This window comes from Eutrema salsugineum, unplaced genomic scaffold (assembly GCF_000478725.1).
Source record: "Eutrema salsugineum unplaced genomic scaffold, Eutsalg1_0 scaffold_13, whole genome shotgun sequence".
In the NCBI taxonomy this organism is placed as follows: Eukaryota; Viridiplantae; Streptophyta; class Magnoliopsida; order Brassicales; family Brassicaceae; genus Eutrema; species Eutrema salsugineum.
The window spans coordinates 6,214,723-6,229,540 of NW_006256885.1; the positions used below are offsets into that span (position 1 = coordinate 6,214,723).

General features: G+C 37.2%; 4 protein-coding genes across 4 annotated transcripts in view; 1 reads left to right on the top strand and 3 right to left on the bottom strand.

Annotated features, from left to right (window-relative positions):
- Window positions 1–1,154, bottom strand: part of LOC18023788 (transcription initiation factor IIB-2) — a 2,118-nt gene extending 964 nt beyond the window's left edge. Inside the window, 3 exon segments of the mRNA XM_006407520.2 lie at window positions 22–161; window positions 264–288; window positions 617–1,154. Of these exon segments, the coding sequence (XP_006407583.2) occupies window positions 22–161; window positions 264–288; window positions 617–969 (518 nt within the window). The 5' untranslated portion in view covers window positions 970–1,154.
- A 2,453-nt stretch (window positions 1,155–3,607) lies between these two features.
- LOC18023789 (EGF domain-specific O-linked N-acetylglucosamine transferase) lies at window positions 3,608–5,521 on the top strand. The gene is made up of 3 exons (XM_006407521.2): window positions 3,608–3,929; window positions 4,029–4,100; window positions 4,190–5,521. Exons 1-3 carry the CDS (start codon window positions 3,710–3,712, stop codon window positions 5,389–5,391), a joined length of 1,494 nt encoding a protein of 497 aa, XP_006407584.1. The 5' UTR covers window positions 3,608–3,709; the 3' UTR covers window positions 5,392–5,521.
- A 636-nt stretch (window positions 5,522–6,157) lies between these two features.
- Window positions 6,158–11,609, bottom strand: LOC18023790 (kinesin-like protein KIN-14L). Its single transcript, XM_024159138.1, has 20 exons — window positions 11,493–11,609; window positions 11,309–11,398; window positions 11,065–11,222; window positions 10,782–10,928; window positions 10,433–10,676; window positions 10,134–10,219; window positions 9,994–10,038; window positions 9,709–9,810; window positions 9,358–9,432; window positions 9,166–9,247; window positions 8,941–9,036; window positions 8,698–8,871; window positions 8,500–8,606; window positions 8,242–8,420; window positions 7,983–8,147; window positions 7,656–7,906; window positions 7,410–7,573; window positions 6,797–7,317; window positions 6,537–6,718; window positions 6,158–6,444 (listed from the first exon to the last, which is right to left on the bottom strand). The coding sequence occupies exons 2-20, from the start codon at window positions 11,370–11,372 to the stop codon at window positions 6,368–6,370; spliced, it is 2,919 nt and encodes a 972-aa protein (XP_024014906.1). The 5' UTR covers window positions 11,373–11,398; window positions 11,493–11,609; the 3' UTR covers window positions 6,158–6,367.
- Window positions 11,610–12,235: 626 nt separating this feature from the next.
- LOC18023791 (probable calcium-binding protein CML49) lies at window positions 12,236–14,155 on the bottom strand. Its single transcript, XM_006407523.2, has 5 exons — window positions 13,511–14,155; window positions 13,111–13,157; window positions 12,828–13,003; window positions 12,706–12,724; window positions 12,236–12,590 (listed from the first exon to the last, which is right to left on the bottom strand). Exons 1-5 carry the CDS (start codon window positions 14,079–14,081, stop codon window positions 12,486–12,488), a joined length of 918 nt encoding a protein of 305 aa, XP_006407586.1. The 5' UTR covers window positions 14,082–14,155; the 3' UTR covers window positions 12,236–12,485.
- Window positions 14,156–14,818: the final 663 nt, after the last annotated feature.

A 14,818-nucleotide genomic window follows, 5' to 3' on the forward strand; every position in this document is an offset into this window, starting at 1 on the left:
ATGTAGGAAGATTCTAAAAACTGTTTGGTACCCTTGACGGTTCGTGGCTTGTCCTCTTGCCGGCAAGCAATGTATAAACAAGCAGCCAAAAGAGCATCCTGATTTCTTCCTCTGCTTGACTTCTGATCTTCTACTCTTTTATATATCTCGTTGGCTCGGTCCTTTCATCAAAGAATGGTTGCACGAAAACCAATTAACAACTTAACAAAACTGAAAACATTTCTCAAGCAGAAGCCATAAGATTGGTAAGAGAAAGAGAATACCTTGATGGTCGCAACAAGGCCCAACCTGGAGAAACACAAGGTTCATCAAATTTGTTAATTGCCTTTCTCATTGAACCGAATCGATTATCGTATTAAGCCAAGTACTGAGAGGCATTGCACAGATAATTTTCCCCATTACATCTCCCATAATAGTGAAAAAGGTGCAGCTTTTAGTGACAAACAGTTGCTTATAAGACATTCATCTACATCGAGCTTCTAGAAACTAAAGTTCTCAAATTTTCAGACTTAAAAAGCCAACAAATTCGGATCCGAGGAATAAGACTGAGAATTGCGAGGCGTTTCTGTTTAGTTGAAATTGAGCTTTGAGCTAACATAGAATCGCAAAAACCTACCTATCAGCCATGGTGGCGATTGTCTTAAACGCGACAATGAGCCCACGATCAGGGTTAGATCCACGATTCTGCCATCGACCAAGGGAAGATGAGAGGAAATCTCCAGAGGATCCATTAGGTTTCGAAATTACGGTGGTGAGACCACCATCGGCAAGAAGAGGATTCGTCGGACCACCGACACGAACGGGATCATTATCGCCGGACTCGTTCGCGAAAGTACGCCACTCGGAGGTTTCGTCAATAGAGTGAGATTCGAGCACAAGCCCACACTCGGAGCAAACTGTATCTCCGGCGGAATGGTCGAACACAACCTCCGTCTGTCTCTTACAGTCGGAACAAAATGCGTCACTCATTGCTTGTCTCTTTTCAATTAAAACCCTGAAAGCCCCTTTTTTTCAATTAATTGGACTATAGTTACGAAGAATCACCACTTTCCCTTCTTCCTCGTCGCGCCTTTTGAGCTTTCTTCTTCGATAATTTCTCTTCTCTCCAAAATGTCGGAAATGCGATGTGATCGACTCAGGACGTCTTATGATGATCCAACGGCTGTTGATGAGTTCTTGGAATTGGACAACGCAAACATGTTTTTGTGAGTTTGGTCGGACACATAAATGGATAATAAGATAATAGGGCTTTTAAACAAACCTGGCCCAACATTTTGAAGCCCTCAATTGTTTTTTGGTCTGCTACTTAACACAGATCGTTCTCAAAAAAAAAAAAAAAAAAACAAACAATTAACACGCATAAGACTCAACACATTAACACATATACCAATTAATTATTTGATTCGGAAATGTGAGTAAAGATCGCATAATCCGAATTAAAATGCACGGAACGAGTCTCCATGCCGTCATAATAATAATTGACTTTTATGAGCTGTACCCTAAACTAAGCTAAGAATTCATGAGTTTTGTTTTCTTATGAACAACTAAATCAAAAACTGCGATATAAAAGTTATGGTTATGTCATAAATTAAAAATCATATTTATTTATCCAGCAAACTCAAATTGACATACGAACTAACACATGTACGCAAATGATTATGACAAGTAATTTATGTCTTAAACATAGTATTAATAAAACCTTTTGATTTTGGTCGATACCCATTGTGGATCTCTCCTCTAGCTAGTTCTCTTTCTTTGGTAGTCTTTTATATAGTGTTTTAATTTATTCATACGTATATACGTATTATTATAATTTTCTAGATGAGGAAAGGCTGTATAGTTCCGGAGACTATTATTAGAAGAGTTATCGTCACCACAGTATTCTTCTTCTCACCGCATGCTCACAGTTTTTGCGATCTTTCAAGTAACATCAACAAGACAAAAAATTTAGTTAGAAAATCGCCGGTCATCTGTATGTATTATTCGTAGCAAAAAAATCTGAATGTATTATGACTTGCTCTTGAATAGCTCGTCTTAAAGTGGATATGGCTTAACTTTGCAAATCCCAATAAAGAAAAATCACTTTGCGTACTTATACTGCAGTTCATCAAATCAATTTTTTTCTTAACAAAGAATCATAACTTTTAAAAATATTTAAACATGAGTTGTTTCAACATAAAGGTAAAAGTTATACGAGGGTCAAGGGCGATCAAATATACACGCCAAATCCAATAGTGTCAAACTTTGGTAAAATATTGGCACCACCATCTTTTTTTTTCTCATTCCGTAAGATACATACGTTTTTATATGACAGTTATATATACACACTCTTTTCTCCTTTTAAATTAAAACTCTCTTGCTAATTTTTTATTGTCAGTGAATTTTAGATCTTAGACCTTTACATCACTTCGAACCTGGTCTAAAGTGGATCGCAATACTTTAATCTGACGTTAGCAATTTCTACATAAAACTTAATCGAGACATGAATTTAGATTACAATTAGTAGATAAAATATATTTTCAAGCTGTTTTTCATTCTTATTCTGAAATTTTCGTCTACCAACTTTTTTTTGGGTTTTGGATAAACTCCTTGGATTTGGTTATTAGTGGGAATTATAATCCCAATAAATTCCACTAAACGATTTATATCGAATATTAGTGCAACAGAAGGCAACTGAAGTATTACGCTACAAATATATGATTTTTTTCTGTATTTTTGGTACTTATTGGAATATGACATGTTGTATGTATTTGACCATTAAGAACACCTCCATTGGCTATCTGATAATATCTCTCTTTGACATGAACATGACATTTGCTTTTTAAATTAAATAATGTCCAATAATTTGAATTTCTTTATTCTTAATGAGTCATCCCTATGAGTAGATTGGTCTCATCATTTATTTGAATCTATAATTTAATCCATTTAAAAAAACAACTACTCTGTTCTGTTCCGATGGCATTATGATATGACAACTTCTTTGTTGGACTTTTCTGAGTTGAAGTTTGAACCATAAAACTAGTTTTGGGTCATGCAGTCTTTTACACTCCCAAAAGAAAATAATATAGTTTCGGTTCAACCCACATAATTGTTAGTCTACAATTAAAGATTACAATTAGCTGGGACTCAGATCATAACATTGCAGCATGCCACATAGGCACATAGAATACTTTACTTTGTGAGTCAGATCAATGAGCAGAGAAAATAGTCAGAAACATGTATTCCATATAAGGAAGGTTAATATGTCATTGATGGGATGATTTCAACAAAAGACGAGTATATTTTATAATGATTTAGGTAATTTACCAAACATGATTTAAGGAAAAGGAATCTTGTCATGCAAGCAACATATAAGGGCAACTCAAAGATGAATGATGGGTTTGGCCAAAGTCCCTTTCTCGTTCTCCCACACGTCTCCTCATTCCTCTTTCTCTATTTCGAAGAAGAGAGAAGACACCTCAATACTTTTTAGTATGTTTCTCTCTCTCCTATACAATACCAACAAACGCATTTCTTTTTCTCTTTTCAATAGAATAGTATGCTAATGTCTCTGTCGTCTTAAAATATATGATACTCTGTTTTCAAAGGAAAACCTTACAACATTACTCAGAAAACGTCTCTCCCTCTCCCTCTCTACTCTCTCTCCTCTGCTTTTTCTCCCTCTGTACGTAGCCAAGGCGCTAGAGATAGCTAGAAATTCCTCAAGTTTATGGTGAGGCAGAGTCGGAAGAAAATAGAACAGATCAAAGAAGACGAACCTATGAAGGTGTGTCCTTATGTCTTCAGGTTGAATAAATCTTCTGGGAATAGCAAAAAGAGATCGAAGCCTAAGATTATCTATCTTCTTCTCTTCTCTCTTATCTCAAGTTGCTTCGTCTTTGCTCCTCACCTCTTTTATTTCCCTTACCCCTCTGCTCTGTGTCTCATCGGTACGATTTTTTTCTATCTTGTACTACAAGTAAATCACTTGTTTCTTTTTTTTGCTGTTTTTGTTATTCTAAACTACTTTCAGTTACATGTTTTTGCAGATTCTTCAATCAAAGAGATTGAAGACCAGGTTTCCCAGACCAATACAGAACCTCCCAAACCGTCGATAATTGGTTAGTAGTAACTTAATCCTCTGTTTCGTAATTTTCTTGAAACACCAAGCAAATGGATTCTTAGTGTTTCTTCTGTGGTGATTATGCAGAAGAGAGCATATTATGTGACAGAGCTGGTTATCGTTCCGACATCTGTTTCATGAAAGGCGACATCAGAACACATTCTCCTTCTTCCTCCATCTTCCTCTTTACCTCGAATGATATCATCACCGATCATGTCATGCAAGAACAAATCAAACCATACACCAGAAAATGGGAAACTAGCATAATGGAAACCATACGGGAAGTCAAACTTGTGACAAAAGATGTGAAGAAGCTTTTCGGAGATAAGCATAGCTGCCAAGTGATCCATGAAGTACCCGCCGTGTTATTCTCTACCGGAGGATATACCGGAAACCTCTATCATGAGTTCAACGACGGGCTTATTCCTTTGTATATTACATCTAAACGTTTCAACAAAAAGGTTATCTTTGTGATTTCGGAGTATCACAAGTGGTGGGAGATGAAGTATGGAGATGTTCTCTCTCAGCTCTCTGATTATCCTCTTATTGATTTCACCAAAGACAAGAGAACTCACTGCTTCAAAGAAGCAATTGTTGGTCTTAGAATCCATGGTGAGTTATCTGTGGATCCTTCTCTGGTGCAAGATGATACAACAACCATCAATGAGTTCAGGAACCTACTTGATCGAGCTTACAGACCCCGAATCAACAGGCTGGAAAGCACAGAGGAGCATCGGTTCCACTCAAAAGCAGCAAAGAGAAGAAGAATGGCTAATAGACCAAAACTAGTCTTGTTTTCAAGAACCGGGTCTCGAGCGATAACAAACGAGGATCTGATGGTGAAGTTGGCTCAGAGGATCGGGTTTCAAGTCGAGGTTCTGAGACCTGACAGAAAAACGGAACTGGCAAAGATTTACAAAGTGGTTAACTCAAGCCATGTTATGGTTGGGGTACATGGTGCAGCCATGACTCATTTTCTGTTCATGAAACCTGGAAGTGTCTTTATTCAAATCATTCCATTGGGGACAGATTGGGCAGCAGAGACATATTATGGAGAACCGGCAAAGAAGCTCGGTCTAGACTACATTGGTTATAAGATTCTTCAAAGAGAGAGCTCACTGTATGACAAATATGATAAAAATGATCCGGTTTTAAGAGACCCAAACAGCATCACTCAGAAAGGATGGCAATTCACAAAGGGGATATACTTAACCAACCAGCAAGTGAGGTTAGATCTCCGGAGATTCAAGAAGATTTTGATTGATGCATATTCAAAATCGATTAGCTGACCTGTAATGGTTTTTACAAGTTGTTGTTGTAACTGTATAGTCCGCACAACTACAAAAATACAGAATTTTTTGTAAAGATTTAAAACGAAACCGTGACATAAATGAATTCAATGTTTCAGAGACACAAACAACAACACTGTTAAGAATGGCTTAAACAAGAAGCATCTATGTTACAGTCAGAGCCAGTGGATGCATTATATATTTTTTTTTAACTTTAAATGAATATCAGAGAATAACAACAAAAGAATAACAATAACAAATTTGCACATGAAAAACACAACAAAAATTTTGTTTTGATTTGTTGTAATTTGATTATAAGTTACTGCATTCATCAAACAAGATAGTCTATATATGATGAATACTTTCAAAGCATTTTCAATTATTTTAGAAAAAAATTATTATCATGTAACCTACAAATAATTAGTTTTATAGAAAATATGATTTCATAAATTTAATTGTGCTAATTTGTTTAAAAGAGTTAGTTTTCAAATCTTGTGTATAAATGATAAAGGTGTAAGGAAGAAAACATTTTTTTTTGTATTTGTATATATTAACTTTTAGATATGCTAGTATTATGTGTGATATTTTTACATATTGATCGATTTAACATCTAAAATTTATAAATGAATATAAGTGATTTTAATAGAAAAAGGTAATTAATTCCATTGGGCCACCAAATTTTAAAGGATAAAACTCAACTACAACATATAAAAAAAATTGATCAAATTAAGTAACTGAACAAAGGGTAAACAATTAATGGGGCAACTATATTATTTGATATGGAAGCAATAATTGTTATCCTTAAAAACTTACACTAATTGTTTTTTTTTTTTTACTGAGTTTCTTATTTACTCTTGAGAAAAAAGAAATTACATCCTATTGAATGGAATTTGAATTGAGAGATGCTGAAAAGAAGACTTCAGTGAGAAACTTTGCTTCGCCCAAATGAAGAAAACGTGTTATTCTTCAATAGTCTCTAGGCCCATTTCTTCCCTATCTTTGATGATGAACGCATAGGTGGTGGTGTCTTTGCATTTCTTGCACCATTTACACCTATAGGCAAAAGAGCTTAGATATTGGTTTTGTTCAGATGATAAAGCGTAAAGAGACTCAGACTACTGAACTTATGGTAAGATCTTTCTAACCATTCTCAATCGGATTCTCTCCTATGGATGATCTACGTGATCTTTCTGGTCCTGATGGCATCACACCTGTTAGTGATTGCCTGCGCAATGTCTTAGCGTTGCTTGTGTGTGGTGACTTTATACCACTGAAATTATTTGAGACTCCAAGCGGTGACCGTGGATCTACAGGAATGTTCTCTTTTCTGTGGTAACAAAAAAGGCTTTCAATGCATTATGTTATCATGCAGACTGGAAAAAAAAACGTTAAGTCTTTGTCATACCTCTTCTCTGAACCATTGATCAGCTTTCCGATAGTCCTCAGTGACTTCCGTATATGTGAACCTTTTCCATTTGTCCTAGAATCCACAGAAATGATCTGTATCTCATTTCTGGAAGCTCCTTTAACTGGTGTCTGCAATAGCTGGAGCTGAGGAATGCTTGTTCTGCTATCTACTTTAACTGCTCTGTTTTGATAAGAGCTTGGAGGACTCCGTGGGTTCTTGAGCGGGTGCACTTCCATGGTGGGATCTCCTTTACACTGTCCTTCGTTTTTACACGACTTTGGACCTTCCAAACTCAATCTTCTTGCACGGCGAGAGGCCAGAGGTGATTTAACAACTTTTCTTTCTTCAAGGTTTGCCTTTGTGTTGCTACAGTTTTCGATGCTTAACCTTCTGAGACGTGGAGGAGTTCTCTCTGTTGTTGCTATCGGCCTGCTCAACGGAGATTTTATCTCCTTCGCTCCACTGTAGGAAACATTATTCCATTCTTCGGTACCCAAAGCCTTCTTCAGGTTTTCGATCTGAAAGAACCATAATGTTTGTTGACTCACAAAATCTGATATCAAACAGTAAACGAATTTCGTTTTGTAAACCATGATCAATCTCTACAAACCTGTTCCTTGAGATGCATGACCTCTCTAGTCTCTTTGTGTGCACGAGCAGCTCCAAGTTCGACTGTTGATACTCTTTGTGCGAATTTTAAAGTACTAATTGTTTCCCCGAAGGAGTCCTCCTCAGGACTCAGATGTGCAAACATCAACGTTTTGGCCTGTCCTCCTGAAATAAGACATGACATAAAGGCATTGAATATCTTTTGTTCATAAATATAGACGAGGAAGGAATCTTGGCTAGAAAATACCAAGTGAGTCTTGTAGTAAGAGAGTCAGCTTGCTGTTTCGGTATGGGATGTGAGAATTCTTCTGAGCCAATGCGAAAATCACATCTCCAAGACAAGAAAGTGATTTGTTGATATACTGTGCTTCCTTGAGCCTGTCTCCTGTAACCTCTGATTTATCAACTCTCTCGCTCCCTGCAAGATCCACCAGATGCAAGCAACTCCGTAGAGTACCACCAGATGTATCTTTCCCACGTACGTGCACCAAAAGAATACTACAAAAAGACAACGAATTTAGAATACTATAGCTGTAATTCTAAAAGCGTCTAGTTTTGAGTTATGTAGGAGAACCTGTGTGACCGACTACTGCGATTGTTCAGGGATGTGGAACTAACAGCACGGTTCACCTCACCAGCCTCCATTAGCTGAATGACATCCATGGTGGAATTCACAGAATGCATTGTAGCATCTGGAAGACTCAAGCCATCATCCTCTGAGCAAGTCCGAATCTCTAATGTTTATATAGTCAAGAAGAACACTAGGTAGATCTATGTGAAACAGATAAACTAAAAAAATAAAAATGAAAATTTCATCAGTCATGAAAGGATATTTGGTGCAGGAGGAGTTTGCTGCAAGAAGGTCTCTGACTTGTTCATTGTAGATTTCGACCATTTGGACGTATATCTCATATGTCATCATGTCCCTTCTTTTATCACATATGAGAAATAGATCTCTCAGAGCTAGATAGTTAATTCCCATTTCATTAGCTGATCTGCCTGGAGGTCCACTCTGCATCGGGAAATATAATAAGTTACTATAAGTCTAGAAAGGCAAGGAAATCTGACAAAACTTTTTAGACTAGTCTCACCATTGTGTATGTTTTCCCTGATCCTGTTTGTCCGTAAGCAAAAATGCAGACATTGTAACCATCCATCACTGATCTGATTAACGGTTGTGTTTCTCTGAATACATCATCTGTACACATGTAGACACAAGTTTCAAATATTATTCTACTAAGCCAAATAAGTGTAACAAGCTTACATCCTTTGATTAATTGCAAATTTACCTTGAGTTGTTGTCGGACCAAATACTTGATTGAACTGAAACGTTTTTCTTGCATCTTTTTGAGGCTTTGATGGATCCACGACAAACAAAGATCCATCTTTTCCTATGTAATCTATTACTCCTTTCATTTCACTATTGAATATCGGTCTAACTCTGCAGTAAACTCTAATATTTCCTGCAGTATTTTAGACATGGCGTTATAGCATCTATGAAAAAAGCAAAACTTGTGTTAACTGTTTTCTACCTTTAAGATCTTGCACCATGTTATATAGCTTTCGGTTCTCTTCCACCACTTTGTAATATCCTTGAGCAGCTGATGACATCTCTTGCATCTGATTCCCTGTGCATAAGAAGCATACGACATAGTTAATTGTATTTGTAACGAGAAAATGAGATTGTAATCAAAGATGGAATACTGACAGCTTTCTTCTGAGGGGATAAAAAAGGAGACTTCAGATAATAAACTAACCTAGTTCCATCAGATCTCTTTGCAAATGAACCTGAAATTCCTTAAAATCCTGCTTCGTTTTTATAAACAAAGTCTTGAGAACCTGAAAAAAAGAAGCATACCTGGATTAGAACACAGATTACAGACATATAAGAATTGAAAGTTAAGAGAATTTGTCAAAAGGCATGCCATAAGTATATTGTCCAAACGTACCGCAAGCTCCTTTTCTTGTGTTTTCAGTAAACGCTTATGGTTGCATTTTGTCTTGTGTAGGAGACTTTTGCTGGACTGAGAAAAATATATCCAACAATTTGTTAGAGTAAACTTCGATATGAAACACTTTTTAACAGTCATTGAGTAAAAAGATGTGTCTACGAAAGAACAGTGGAAACCAGAGCATTCATCAAAACTTGGAAAGAAAAAAAAATGGAAATTGGCTGATGAACAGAAGATATTACTATTGTTCTTGTTCAGGTCATCAGGTGCCAATATAAAAATTCAGTTCCGTTTTGAAAGAGGCTCGTGTTACAGGCAAAAAAGAGAAAAAAAAGAAGAAAAACATACCTGCTCTTCTTCGTGTACAGGTAACTCCTCCAGAGGCATGGTTTTTAAGCCTGATGGTTTCGAGGTGCCTTCGTCAATGAAATTCTTGAAGACTGATTGAAGCTGTTCATTAATACAGGGCACAGATTTCATCAGTGTCAGACTAATCTATCAAAGCAGTGTTGAAATATAGTACTTGCCATCTCAGAGTAGATCATAAAAGGCACATCATTTACAGTACTTAGCAATTTATCAAATTCCATTCACCATTGCTACACAATTTAAATTATCAACCTGAACACTCACCTCAGGGAATCTTGAGATGATTTTCTGGAAATTCACTCTAGAGTTCTGCAATTCAAAGAATTCAAGCAATTATTGCACCAAGATGATCTGACTGTTGCAGTATGCATAGAAAAAGAGGCAGAACATTTCATTCAACATACCTCGCTGCCATTCTCAAGTGAAATAAGAGTCTCATCAATATTTTCCTTGGAGTTGAAAATGTGATCGGCAACCAACTTGGCTATCACTGCATATATCCAATCCGTGTAAGAGACTAGTAAGTAACTATAATGTTATAATACAACAAAACAAAAAAAACTAGTGTGTTATATAGTTGTATCATGATGTGGCTGAAATGGAGATAGAGTAGCTTTAATGTTCATAGCTAGATTACTGAACATGTTACAGGCTCGACCTGACTATACATAAGAAACAAATGAAGGGTCGCTAAGAGTCAGACCTTTGAGTTTATCAGATTCGTCATCTGTGCAATCGTTATTGTCACGGAGAGAGGACATGTCCAAATGCCTAGACGTTTTAGAAGCACTAAGTGGATGAATCTTAGATGCAGAGAGCTGAAACGTTGGCGTTTTGATGTGCTTGTAGAACCCATTACCACTGCTCGTCATCTTGCTCTCATGGTATGCCTTAAGTCCTAAAATGCAGTCCACAACTTTGCTCACTGATCCAGACTCGAGATTATCCTGTGACATCACAGGGTTATTCAAAATACTAGAAGATTGTAATAGCTGATAACATATTCAAACCCTTAAACATAAGAAGAAAGATTCTCCCAAGGCGTTTGTTACCTTTTCGAGATCAGAAGCTTCAAATCCCGGAAGCCTCAATTGCTCCAAAGCCACAAGAAAATTCCGGACATTCTCGAAATATTGATAAGCTTGAGGAAGTTGATACTCTCGGTTAAATGACTGCAGATGCGAGTAGTTCTCCACAACCTTAGGTTAACAAATAAAAACCCAAATCAAAGTCTGATGATTTATAACTCCAACTTTCCAGGTTCAAAAAATTATTGGGATACTTTGAACAATCAATTGAATGGAAACAATCAATTGCATCAAACAAAAGAGGTACCTTGGAAACTGCTCCAGGGCGGATCTTGTTGATTGCATTGCACAGTATCATACCATTTCTTAAGCAAGAGATAAACTCCTTCTCCGATGGCTGACTCGGAATACCGAGCTGACCCACTACAGATTGGAGCCATTGCACGGCCTGCAATCGCCTAGCAGCTGCAACCGAATTAAAAGAAATCAGAAACAAAAGAAGAAACTTGTCGATCTTTTTCCAATTCAAAGAGAGAAATTTGTTTACGAACCGGCTTCTTCGGCTCTTCTTGAGGCCAAATTAAACTCATGCAACCCATTTCTCACGCTTGTCATTAGAATCAAATTTGCAGTTTATCTTTCTGGAAAAAGAAGAAAGATTTGATATCACCAATTCAAAATCAATGCACGTCTAAACGAGAAAAAAGAACATCCAAGGAAACAAATCGGGGTTACCAATTATGAACTATGTTTATTTCCTTCAGGGCACAGATAAAACCCTAGAAAACTGAAGAAAAGTGAATTGGGATCGAACGAAAGTCGTCTTCTTCTGCTTTCTTTCAGTTGTTTTCTTTGTGCTTCTGTGTCGGATATTTAGGGTCGGATCTAAACCTCAGCGAAAAGATTGTAACGTTAACTCTTTTACTCTGTTTGAATTCAAATATCTGCTGAAGTAATCATATCCGTCCGATTCGCTAAAATGTCAATGGCCTATGATTTCTCGAAGATGGTAAAAGCAGTTTAACATTTTTTTAATCGAATTGAGTCAGATTTGGGAAATAAATATCATTTCCAATTGATCATCACGATTTTCATTACACATCCAAAAATTCCTCTATTTTTAGAAATTTCCACAAAAGAGACAAAAAGTAGTAAATGTTTTTTTTTTGGAGATCACCTATTATCATTTGTAGAAATGTGGGGGGGTTAATTTATATCAATCGTCATCAAAGATCTGTTTTCCAGAAATGTAACGTTTCTTGCTTTTGATTTTCGTAACTATACTGAGTTTGTCTTCGTCTTTTTCTACTGAGATCTTTTAAAACCAGAATAATTAGTACTCCGATCATCTAAACTATCTAGAGATACATTAATTTTAATGACTCACAAGTTATTATCATGTAAATTGATATATTTTACTAAATTAAATACATACAGTATGATTTACATACAATATTTGTAAGAAAAAAGAAGAGAAATTTAGACATTACTATACTAGTCGATAAAAAGGTTAAACTTACACATTCGTGATGCATCAGAGAAAGAAACCTGGCCATATGGAGGTATATTTATTACACAAGACTTGTTTAACAATGTTTTTGCTCATATGGAGGAGAGCCACGTCTACAGAAGCAACGAGGAGATAGGTAAAACAAAAGTCGAAAATCAACTAAAAAATCCAAAAGCTCATACGGCAACGAAAGAAAAGTGAATTTGAAGCTATCAAACTCAAGCGACGAGGAATGGTAGAACAGTGAGCATGAAGGTCTCGTAATTGAAAGTAGCTGAGCCTGATAACGCCGTATCCTTCTCCTTGAACTTCTCAGTCAGTCCCTGCAACCATATTTCATCAAACATCAATACACAAAACACACATTCAACATATTGTAAAAAATAATTTGGTTCCAAGTCTCTTAAGGATGTGACCCTAGCAATGAAAACAGCTTACCTTTACAGTCAAACAGCACCTGCATCAATCGAAAAACCAGAATCATCAGTACGAAATTCATCTTTTTACAGAGCAAAGAAAGACTATATATTTAGTCAAGGGGTTGAAACGAATGAACATACTCGATGAAATTGTCATATTCGATAGCCCTATTCCTTCCTCCGCTTTTGTCAAACTTTGAAACGAGCAGATCCAAAACCACAGGAGACACCGAAAACCCAAGGCTCAAGAGTGCATCTCTCAGCTCGTTTGTATCGATTCTGCCGCTTCTGTCCTTATCAAACCTCTCAAAGATGGACTGAAAACCAAATCCACAAACCAAACACCAAACAAAACGACACGAGTTTAACTCCAAGATTATTCTTGATATGTTATAATCAACCAACAATTTCATCAAAGACTTACCCTCCAACTCTGAAGACTATAGAAAAGTGAACTAAACTCTTTTGGTCCTGCAATATGGAATTTTTTAAATCAGTATATACTCAGAACTAACAGATAATTGTTTTATAGCATCAAGTTGAATTAATATATTGTAACTAGAGGATTTGGCATCAAGTTGAACTAAAAGATGGTTGTTTTAAGTACCAATGATCAAAGTCAAACCATACAATTTGCAGAGGAAAATTCTAAAAGTTGCCATCTTTCGAGGTGCCAAAAGAATCTCAAACCTAAATGGTGAAATTAAGACACTGGGAACCTTCTCAGAGAGCAAATTTCACTATGACCAAGATTCAGACTATAACAATCAACGAAAGTTTTCTTGATTGAAACTGGGGAGAATCTCTCGGATCAAGAAACTCACCGATCTTCCTGACGTTGCTGTTGGTGAAGAGATACATAAGGAGATGAACAGTTCTAATGCTGAAGCTCTGATTATACGAAGAGAGAGCACCCTGAAGCTCCTTGTCGTCGATGAAGCCGCTATTATCCCGATCCGCGGCCTGGAAGCAAGCCACGATGTTCGGATCCGTTCCCGGAGGAAACGCAGACGGGACCAGAGACGCAAACGGGCTTCCATAAGAACCCTGCGGAGGAGGAGCTCCGTAACCTCCATGCCCCGTCGTCGGGGCTCCGTAACCACCGTAATCCGAATGTCCAGACGATGGATTAGCACCGTAACCACCGGGAGATCCGTAAGCGCCGTGAGGTTTGTCTTTATGCGGCTTATGATCTCCGGCAGGAGACGCGTATGGGGCGGACGGTGGTGCACCGTATGGCGAGGAGGACGGTGGAGGTTGCGCGCCGTACGGAACAGCGTACGGTGAGGATCCGTGCGGTGGAGGATTGGTGCCGGAGGATCCGTAAGGTTGAGGCGGTGGTGGGTTTCCGCCGTAACCGCCGTAACCTTGGCTCGATGGAGGGTAACCAGACATGGCGAATAAAGCTTTCAGAGAGATCACACACTAGTGGAAATTTGTCTGCGAAATTTGGGAATTTTGGATCATGTTTAGCCTCGTCAGATACTGTATATAGACAGATATTTGGGATTTTAGATTCGAGGTAATTACGAAATCACCACATAAGAACCAAATGGTAACTGTACTCGCTGAGGGGTGTAATCGTAATTGTGAGATACGGTTTACACACGCGCGAGCGCGACGCGTCAATTTTTGTTGCTGATGTAAATTCTTTGAAACTTCGTCGTCCCTCGTCAGATCAGCTTTCTGGCGGGCCCGGTCCAATTTTATATAACAGAAAGAAAATTGGTTCGAATTTTAACACTTACCGAACCAGAATTTTTTTCCCGACTAACTTACCGAACCAGGATTTATCTAATTTTTGTTTGTATGCGTTTATGCTTACGTTTATGCGTTTATGCTTACGTTGATATATTTTAAACCAGGGAATAATGTGTTTGTTACCTATTACATGAAATCATAACCTTAATATTGTAATCTATACTAGATTTTAGATTGCGTTTATAGAATTACAGTCAAATCTTTATGTGAAAAACTCGAGTACGGTAAAAAAAACTAAGAATGATATCTGCAACTAAATACGTAAGAGTTATATTTTAAACACAAAGATTGCATTTATAACAATTGAAACCCTAGTCGTAATAGAAAATAAATCTAGAGTTTGGACCAATTTTTATTTGGTCAAGAAACCG